The following is an 11131-nucleotide window of genomic DNA, read 5'->3' on the forward strand; positions in this document are numbered from 1 at the left end:
AATCATGACTTTAACTGTTATATATGTTGTTATTTTGGTATATGTACACAGTAACTTTGTTTTAAAAAGTAGGTGGGACAGGAGTGTGTGTCTAATGTGATTAGTTTGTATTCTTACATCTACTATAATACAATATATTGTTAGTCCCGAGCTTCTTCACAATAGTAAATAAACCCATAGATCTGCAATCACCATTTGTATTCACTCTTGATCTGGTGGTAGAACTTTTGTTAGGCAGAGGTTCCGGGTTCTAATCCACCCTTGTGTAGTTTTTTTCCTCATTAAAATGTGATCATTGATGTTGTTTATCAGTGATTGTATATCAAGTGCAGGGACACGTTTGTGTACATTTTGTTTTGTGATTTCACCAGAAAGAATAGAGAGTCTCCGCAACAGCATTAAGCGATAGATTGACGCACTCGTCTGTGTGAAGCCAAAAGAGGACGGTCCACAACTGATTACATAAGCAACAAACACTCCGCATGATTTTAAAAAATGACACATTACAGTGTCAGATCACCTCTTATTAAAGACAAACTTAAATAAGTACATCAACTGGATACATTTCAGTTGCATTAGGTATATATGTGCAGTGAGATGTTTCAAAAAAGTGGTGGGGACAATATTGACCCTGGCAAAAAGTAGTGGGGACATGTCCCCTGCAAATTATGCCTATGGTTGTACAGCATATTAACAAATTCTGGCGCCTTGCATAGCTTCAGTGTAGTTTCTTTTTTTTAGTAGCTTGGTGCAAAGCTAACTACTGAATTGTTGGATTGCCTGTTCATTGTAGTGAAGCTAACTTTTAATATCTTCAACCTTTTAATGTAGATTAATTGGTTATTCTTCTGTCACCAGATAGTGACATAATCAATCTATATTAGTGTAGCGGCTTTTTGTTAGTGGTTTGTAGTGTAGAAAACAACTTTCTCAAGTAGCTTAGGCCTACTACTTATTAGTGCTTATTAGTATAGTAGCTTGTAGTGTCAAACTACTTCCTTGTAGCAGACTACTTTAAGAATAGCTAATTAGTTTGTATTAGTAGCAAACTACTTTTCAAATAGCCAAATAATTTAATAGCTAACTATTCCTTGTTAGCATATTTGTATATTTTAGTCTAGCTAAGAATAGCTAATTTGTCCGTTGCTATAGTAGCACTTTTGTTAGTAGCCTAGCTTGTGTTGTGGCAAGCTACTTTTTTCAAGTAGCTAACTGTGCTACTATTACTCTAATATCTAAGTATTAGTTTGCTTGTTTACAGCTTCTGTTAGTAGCTTGAAATGTAGCTACCTAGTTTTTCAAGCAACTGGCTACTCTACGAGGAGCTTGACCTCAGTGTAAATTATAAATAGCCTGTATCTTGGGAAGCTACAGTTAGCCTCCACTGGAGCACTGGTCTCTTCTGAGCATGTAGCAGTGTGTATTTGGCTGTAGTCTCTGCTGCATGGTGATGCCATTACAGTAAACAGCATCTGGCAGACACACTTCATAACCCCTTTAAACTGCAGATTACTGAGCTGTAATGAGCTTGTGTTTGTGTGCTACAGCCTGCCGCACATTTGCACCTTGGGCTGTTGGTATAGCTAGTAGAGTGTGTGATATTCTTTCAAGAGCCTCGTGTAACAAACCAGATTTAAAACTTAGCCCTAACACTGTCTGTAATGCTAACTTGAACTATATTGTGTTACTCTGAAGCCATCCCCAAAAAGCTATGAGTCCAAGAGCAAAACCTTAATTGATTTTTTTCCCTAATAACCCATGCATGTACCAGCACCATTGTGCCTTGAACAAGCCTCTGAACTTCAAGTTCCTCTAAGTCAATTGTCCCTGTAATACATGTATTTAAAAAAAATTATGTATTTGTTTTAAAAGAACTTGAGTGTCTGGTTTTATTTACGTGTCATCACTTCCTCTTAGTTCCTTGGAGAGGTCCCAGAGAACGCTGTGGGTGTGGTCGTGGCCAATTTGACTGTCAGAGACAAGGATCAGCCTCATACACCCAACTGGAATGGTGTCTATAGGATTACAGGAGGAGATCCAATGGGCCATTTCGCCATACGCACTGATGAGATCACCAACGACGGAAGGGTCATAGTGGTTAAGGTGGGTGTGTCTTTTGTTGGTTACATTGTAAACATTATTCTTGGTTCTCAGGCTGCTGATCTTTTGATTTGTTCTCAAACTCTGCATACTCAAACATTGAAATCTCTCATGTGTGAAATCTTCTCATCCACTATCAGTCATCTATCCCATCACTGATTCTTCAGACATGGAGCAGCTTTACCTGGAATACGTTTTTAAAATACAACATTTCTACTAAAAGATGATTGCTCGAATGTTTCCTCACTCAAATTGCCATTTCATATGACCTTATCTTTATCAAAATCATGACAATATAATTTACTACAATTAAAATCTCCATACTTAATATAGATTAAAACTAGATATACCTATGTATTGGCCAATAAAAGCTATTATTTTCAATATCGGTCATTTTCAACTGTGGAAAGATGTCAATAAAACAGCTTGTGAACGACGCCACTTAACGTTGCATTTACCTCAGGAAAGTCACTCGATGTAAAAAAATAAAAATAAACACTAGAAAGGAGCTTATTTACTGTTAATTATATTTGTATGTTTAAATAAATTTGCCATGAAGACAAGTGGTTAATGAAACCAACCTTATATGTGCAACTGAGTATACAAACATTTATTTGGGTGAAATTATTATATCTGAAAATAAATAGCAGTTTAATATAACATCTGTTGTTAATTGCAACCAATATTATAGTTTACCAAATGAGACGGTTCTCTGTATAGTTTGCAGCATTATTTGGGAGAGGTTTTTTTTTAAATTATTATTATTGGTGCATGTCTTATTAAAACCTATTCCATTTAAGGAATCATACAAATTATAATTTAAACTGCTAGAAACTAATGTGTCTCAATTATTCATTGAAATGAATTGTTTGTCACTATTACAATGAATACTTGACACATTATTTCTGAATGTGTTAAACCATACTGACTGAAATGATAGACCAGGAAAAAGCTTATTTTGCGTGGTAATCCAAGAAGCAGGATATTGCAACCCAACACAGGTGAATAGCTCCCATATTAATATATATATCATGCATAAACTTGTATTTTGCATGCATAAAGCCCTTGGTATCCTTAGACATGTATTTCAGCCTCTTTGTGGTTCGGCACACCACACTATCCACGAAACAGCTGATCCTCTCACACTTGTCAACTCCTAACCTTTACTCCAGGGTTCACACTTGTCAACTCCTAACCTTTACTCCAGGGTTCACTTCATCTTTTAACTCAAACTGAGTCACTTTCTGTTCCTCTTCTAACACTTCTGGAGTCTCTTTCAGGCCATTCAGCCTGAGAAGAGTTGAATTGAATGTCTTTTAGGTGAAATGGTTTTTGCTGTTTCATGTTTCCTCTAACAAAAAAGCTTCTTGCTTATGTTACTAGATCTAAAATCACCTTTATGTTGTTGGAACACAACCAAGTTCATCGAAGTTTTAAGAAACCTTTGTGTTTGTGTGCATATGTGCAGCCAGTCGACTATGAGAGGAACGGAGCCTTCATGCTGATGGTGGTGGTCACGAATCAAGCTCACCTTGCCAGTGGGATCCCCTCCTCGCCGTCCTCCTCTGCCAGTGTTACTATCACAGTGCTGGATGTCAATGAGGCCCCCGTGTTCCCGTCCAATCCTAAACTCATCCGCTTTGAAGAGGGAGTGCCTGCTGACACCACCCTCGCTACTTTCGCTGCACTGGATCCAGACCGCTTCATCCAGCAGACTATCAGGTAGAGAGGAATGACAGGAAGTGCTGTTGTCTGTCTGGTTGAAACTCAGGATGTCAATCTTTCTAAATGGCCGTAAATGTCAATCATTTACTGTATGTTCTTCCTCACTCAAACACACACATGGGATAATGACAAAGAAAATTTAGTTTAGTTCAAAAGCGTCGTTATGATTAAAATTCTGTTTATATATTTTTTTTTGACAAATGTTTAAACTGATTTTTGGCCCAATGTCAATTGGTGTAACCATTAAGTACAATTACATAAATTTTGAACGTACTAGAGAATATACAGTACATCTTGTTTTTTATTTTCAAAAAAGCTTTACTTTCAAATATTTTAGTTATATTTCTCAAGTAAAATATGTTTTACAAATAACAGGAATTTTTGAATAATGAATATCATGAAGTTTTCTTTAATGTTACAGTACTCCATTTAACTGGACTTTTCAGAAAAAGGTCAAAATGTGATATTTAAAAATAATAATAATGACCTTGACACAACATCAGAAATCCACTGATATAATTTTCCTGTTTTATGGCTGATTAGTTTAAAATAATAATAATAATTATTATTATTATGCAGTTTTGTTCTTTATTGCAGTTAAAAAAATGTATTAAGCCCCACAAAAATTATAGAAAAATGTTATATATTATAGCATATATATATATATGTATATTATAGAAAATGTGTATTTCCAGTCACTGAAAGCTTATTTTTGTTCTGACATTTCAAATCTTTATATGCTTCATAAAAAACAATACTGTTACTTCAATGCTTTCAGAGTTTCAGAGTCTTCTTGAATGATTGATGTTTATTGATGATTTAAATAAAGCACTCATGAGTGACACCCATGAATAGCAAATCAACCCAACATGTCCGCCACATAAAGTCTAGTATATTCCACCCACTCTGTTCACTTTTCAATTTTCTGCTGAGTCATGCTTTAAGTTTTAAAATGTCCATTAATCCATGAGCACTTTATTTGACTGGTGAGTTTAAGAGCCATTTTTATAGCAACCAGGCTTAAAACAAATCCATCACTCTCAGGTGCAGGTCAGCCCGGACTTCGTGAGCAAACATCAGAAGTACATGCAATTTCCATACTGTGCTGTATGTCAAGTGATGTAGCACATATCGTTCGCACCATTAACACCCTTGGGAGCAGCTAAATGCTTTTAATTGACTCTCTCCTGTTCTAGTCCCTTGGTTGTGCCTGGGTTGCCAAGCAACAAGGTGAAAGGTCATTGAGTAATGAGCCGAACCATTCCCCACACTGCTGCTTCTATTGTGTCTCTCCCTCTCTCTCACTCTATCAGTCGTTCACGCTTGATCTCTCTTGATTTCTCTTTTTTTCCATGACTCAAAAGTGTGCGGGCAAGATGCCAGCTTGAAGTATTGATCCAAAGTTTGCCTCCATGCACATTCACTCACACACTCGGGGGACCTTCACTAGACTTGCTCCATAGATCACTGTGTGCAAGGAACAGTCCAATCAATACAGTCCACACTGTGGCGCTCTCGCTCGCTGAATCTATCAATGTTATAGGCTCAAATAAGCAAACAACAGGCCCTGATAAACAAACAACAGAACGATTAAGTGTGGGCTTGATTATTAGCAATATTAGCTGTATAGCTATATATAAAATTAAAAATATAATATTCAAACACCAGTAGCAGTCAATGCAGTCGCATGCTTAGCAACTTTGAGAACTGGTCTAGCAGATAAATAGACTGTTACTGTTTTTAACTTCAGTGTTTTGAATTAATAGAGCAGAAGCCTGATACATTACCCAATAACATATAGAAGAAAGATTATGTGTCACATCCGTGATTTGATTGAGTGTAAATGTTTCCACATTTCTCCGAGCAGATCCATTGATCAGAACAGAGCCCATGCTGCGACTGAATGAGGGACATATCTTAATAATCCACATGCTATATCCTCATAACAGGCTAAATATGATTTTAACGGCATTTAAATGGATTGATGATCTCAAAGTTCTACATTATTACCCTCAGCCATACTGTTACAGCATAAATTATGATTGAACGTCGAGCTCTATACTGCGTCTTGCGGATGCTTATGGATTTTTACCCAGAGTAATCTGATGAGCAAATGCTTTTGGCCTTCAGGTACTCCAAACTGTCGGATCCAGCCAACTGGCTGAAAATCAACAGGACCAATGGAAGGATCACTACCATGGCGGTGCTGGATCGTGAGTCGCCGTATATGAAGAAGAATGTATATGAAGCAACCTTTTTGGCCGTGGATAACGGTAAGAAAGTTGGAACGAAATCAAAACTGAGTGTCGATGCATTAAAGGTGCTGTGTATGAAAAAAAAAATGGATTTGAACGATTGGGTAGGTCAGCTTGGGGAGAGGTTGGTTAGCTTGAACTTCATTTGTCCCACAGAGCAAAAAAGCTGTTCACAGCCTATCGATTCATAACCTATCAGCACTGGGGCATTTTTCTATTCTTATTGGATTTCATTCTCATGCTCTATTCAACCAAGAAAGTGTTCCAACAAAGCTGCTGTCCAATCACAGTTGATTTGCTTGTCCATTTTTGCACAAACTTTCTCAAATGGAGAGACTAGATTGCTTAACACAAAGAGTTGCTTCACACCCTCAGAAAACTTCGGGGTGAGTTGGTACGATTAGGATATCAAACCATGTTTATTTTTGTCGCAAGTGAACCTGTATTTTAAGTAATCTAGGTCATTTGTTTTACCTCATATAGTTTTGTTTATGGTTTTTGAGGATGAGGGGTTTTCACACCAGTGTTGAGGAAACTAACTTGTCAAACTACAGTACAAGCTAATCGTAATTTGAATTCAAGTACAGTCTATCTCATACCTGTCAACACTCCCGTTTTCCCCGGGAGTCTCCTGTATTTCACACCCATCTCCCGACCCCCTCCCGTTTTGTCCTTTCTCCCGTGAAACTCCCATAATTTGTATTCCCAAACGTCGTTATATGAATAATCACATCAATATATTATTCCAAGATCTTGTATGAAACCCATCCTACTCGCGCAATCAACACATCATACACATTTCAACCCATTTGTGAGTTCAACCTGGCAACCTACAACTCAGTAGAGCTGTTGATGTGCGCAGATCGACGTTGGAAATCGAATAAAGCGATCACTGGTAGAAATGGGAGGAGAAGACTCCGTGGTAAATATTTCACGTAATTAACGCAGCATCTGTTTTTTCTGTCATCCTTTGGGTGGCGTTACATTATATGATGCGCTTTTATTCTTGCAAATGCTTTTAAACGCAAAGACAAATTGAGCGCCAGAATCGAGTTCTCTTTCGGCTTGAAGTTGACCGAACTAACACGCAATTCTGCAAAAAATTTCGTTTTGTCGAGTATCCTCATAAGAGCAGACTGAGCACTCTTAAATTAGTTAAATAGTTTTAAATGAACATAAAGAAGAGTTGTGAGAGAATGAGGCGCGTGTGAGATCCGCGTCCTTTCAGCAGCGGCTGCTCTTAAAGGGACAGTAGCCAGATAAAGCTTTCTGTCAGTAAAGTTAATCAAAGAACAAAGAAAACAGAGAAAAACACTCACTGCTCTTGACAAAAGAACATTTGTAACTTTAATTATGATTAATCTATGTATAATTTAACATTTATGCAGTGCAAACAGTTTGATAACTTTATTAAATTTCTGTATATTTCCTACCTTTTAGACAAATATTTAAAATATACTGTCTTTGTTGTTTTCTACATTAATTTGGAGATTAAATGTGAAATTATAACATTATAAAATATATAAAAAACATAAGATTTTTATCGTGAGTAATCACATAATTTTACATTTTTAACCAAGCCCCCCCCTCCTCCAGATCTCCCGTATTTTAGTACCCAAATGTTGACAGGTATGGTCTATCTATTGTTTTGAATCAGAAAATAGCTATACTACCATCTTTAAAAAAATAGCTAACAACATTGAAATTAGGGGGCAATATGTTCATATACTGTATAATTTTTTTTGCATAAGGGTTTCGAATAAATGGGGAATTAGGGTGACAGTATGAAACTTGAAAAGATTGCAGATTGAATCTTTTCAAGGTTGACACTGTCACCCTAATCATCAAAACACACAAATTGACATAACAGAGTCAAAAACATTGTACAGTGACTTAAATCTCTGAATTGTTTTTAATCCGACTATCGAATTCTACATTTAAGAGAATAAAGTCTGAAAGAACCAATTCACTAGAATGAATTAGACTTTCCCATGCTTCAATGCACATTAGAGGGCACAGTCTTTGAAAAGTCTAGAGTGAAATGGATTTTTCAAATCTACTAATGAGAGAGGCTAATGTTAACGAACAGATTCACTAGAATGAATCATACCTTCCAATGCTACATATGAAAGAAAAAGCAAATCAGTTTTTTTGACGAAATTTACAGACTTTCACCTGTTTGCAATGAACAAATCAAACAAAAGTAATTGAAATAGCTCAACACAACAAATGTCTTAAGTGTTTTCCCTGAATTTAACTGAAAATGCAACTTTTAATGACATCTGCAGTCTCAAAATTATTCAACATTCAACATGGCAAACATCTATAGTACTTAGATAGAACACCCTTTTACCGTAGACAGAGTGTTCTTTTTAGCATATGCTTAATTTTTCTTCCTCCAGACATACCGCTGATCCATAGGGTGGAAAAGTTGTTTCATCGCTTCACAGAACAGAATCTCAAAACTTCTGTGGCTTATTTATATGATTTTGAGCACTTTTCTTGTGCTTTGGGGTCAGTACAGTAGTGGTGTACGTCTTGGAGTTCTGCCATGGAAAACGCATGTTTAGTACACACCTTCCTGTGCAAGCTGAAACCTCAGTGCCTGTTGCCACCAAGTCTTGCTGCAAGTCTTTTGCAGACACTCAAGTGTTTTTCTGAACCTGCCTTCTCAGAAATCTGGTTGCAGCCGTTGATAGCTTCCTTTTTCTGCCTCGTCCAGGTAGTGTAACCACTATTCCTTTAACTTTCACCTTGCGAACAATGCTTCCAACAGTGTCTCTAGGAACATTTAGTGCCTTTGCTATCTTTTTGTGTTCTGTTCCTTGTTTGTTAAGGGGTGAGTACTCTGGGTTCGGCCATATTATAATTAAGTGTAAACTTGTGAATAAGTTAACGTCCTTTAATGTTAAAAAAACATTATTTTTCACATACTGTACATTATTGCAGTCCCTTTATTCCCTCCTTCCAAAAAGCCCAGTGCACTTTGATTGTCCAGCTGATCCAGTGCATTGTGATTGGCCAAACACCTCAACCGTATGTCGGAAATGTAAGGCCCCTTACCATAATCACGAGCTTCAGCTTCCAATGCTTCTTTCTTTGTGTACGCCTTTTTGGCGGGCATTATGCTAATATTTCACATTGTGACGTAGACATTTGTGGAAGTAATATCTGAACTGGACTTTTAAGCAGGTTTAGATCAGTTTTCTCTGTTAGATAGAATAAATATATTTTTGTCGGAAACTGAGCTTTGTAACTTTACAGATGTTATACATACTCAAAAAGATAAATTACACACTATAGGAAAAAGAGATGTAGTTTTATCACGGTTTATTTTTAGTCAAACTCTATGAAATGAAGAAACTAAAATAGCTTAACAGGGGATTGCTTCACAAGCTCAGAAAACTTCAGGGGAGGTTGGTATGATTAGGAAATCGACCAGTCTATCTGCCTGTCTTGGTGTGTTTTTCCCAGAAGTTTTCAAAGGGGTCTGTAGTGGCAGGCCTTGTCAGGCATCCTATCTGAACAAAGGCATATTGGCCTAAATCAATATGTCTTTGGGGACTGTCGTTTGGTCTAGCAGCTGATACAGATGTCCAGGGTTGACGGGTTGTATTCTAGACTCATATCGGACCTTCTAATAACAGAATTTGACAGAATCAATCTTTATAATATGTAGCCTGTTACTCATTTAGAGCTTTGAGAATGATACACCTGTGTTTTCCACAAATGCCTCTCGTCTGTGATGTGACTGTGTTGTGAGAGCCGGTATGTATATATCTGGCCCACGGTATGCTACGTTTTGTCTTTGATTCACGCACAGCCATAGGGAGCAGATGTGTCTGTTTCTTCAGGCAAAGTTATTACACATATCTGTCCTCTGAGAGAGCCCAGCTCTATTAAAGAGAAAACAGCTTTGTGAAATATTTATGTGCAGTTATCATTTCTTATATCTGACACAACTGAGAGTTTTCAGGACAAATACATAAAGTTTATGACCATAACCCCTTGACTATCGTTATCCTCTTTCTGTCTCATAGGTTCCCCTCCTGCCACAGGAACCGGTACTCTCCAGATTAATTTGATAGATGTGAACGACAACGTTCCTGTCCTAGATCCTCAAGAGGCTCTGGTTTGCGAGAGGTCACGACATGGCTATCCGGTCAACATCACAGCCACGGATTTAGATTCAGAACCCAACGCTGGCCCATATGTCTTTGAGCTGCCCTCTTACCCCTCTTCTGCACGCCGTAACTGGACCATTTCACGCCTGAATGGTTAGACATGGATTTTACAAATTCAAAGTATTTCAAGGCTTTTAACACTTCAACAGATCATTTTAAACTCCCGTTAATGTGTTAATACAGCTGAATAAAATGAAAATCTATAAATTGAATTGAAAATGTTTCTCCTCAGGTTAATACATCTAACATTAATAGTCGATAGAAAAAAAAAAGATAATATTCAAATTTTGGATTTAATTTCCTATCTCTATCTAGGGAATTATGCCCAGTTGAAACTGCGGATCCCGTACCTGGAGGCAGGCATGTACAGAGTGCCCATTTTAGTTACGGACTCCGGAAACCCTCCCCTGTCCAACACCTCCGTGTTGAAGGTGAAGGTGTGTCCCTGTGATGAAAACGGAGACTGTACTGTGATCGGGGCGGTGACTGTGGCCGGGCTGGGAACTGGAGCTATAATCACCATCCTCATCTGCATCATTATACTGCTCAGTAAGTGATGGATGGATCAGGGGACGGATTGATGGTTTGATTTATAAATGGATGGATAATTAAATCAGAGAATGCCACAAAACCAAATCTTCACAACATCAGTAAATTGTGATTCATAACCTTTCAATCTGTCATTTAATATTTGATCATTCATTTTCATCTAACTGTCAGTAAACATTTTCTCAGCTATATGACCCTCCCAGCTTATATTTTATTTAATATTATATTAATGCACACTGTTGTTCAAATATTTGGGGTCAGTAATTTAAAAATAATACTTCAGCTTTAAATTAATATTATTCCGCAAGGATGCATTAT

General features: G+C 37.3%; 1 protein-coding gene across 2 annotated transcripts in view; it reads left to right on the forward strand.

The window, feature by feature from the left end:
• cdh4 (cadherin 4, type 1, R-cadherin (retinal)) overlaps positions 1-11131 on the forward strand; it is a 231056-nt gene that overhangs the window by 214866 nt on the left and 5059 nt on the right. For both annotated transcript variants that reach the window (XM_079597007.1, XM_079597008.1), the window contains 5 exons: positions 1918-2103; positions 3569-3822; positions 5956-6098; positions 10121-10357; positions 10580-10813. In XM_079597007.1, coding sequence (XP_079453133.1) covers positions 1918-2103; positions 3569-3822; positions 5956-6098; positions 10121-10357; positions 10580-10813 — 1054 coding nt within the window. The remainder of the gene's footprint in view (positions 1-1917; positions 2104-3568; positions 3823-5955; positions 6099-10120; positions 10358-10579; positions 10814-11131) is intronic.

Source organism: Phoxinus phoxinus (genome assembly GCF_949152265.1).
Source record: "Phoxinus phoxinus genome assembly, chromosome: 22".
Taxonomy (NCBI): Eukaryota; Metazoa; Chordata; class Actinopteri; order Cypriniformes; family Leuciscidae; genus Phoxinus; species Phoxinus phoxinus.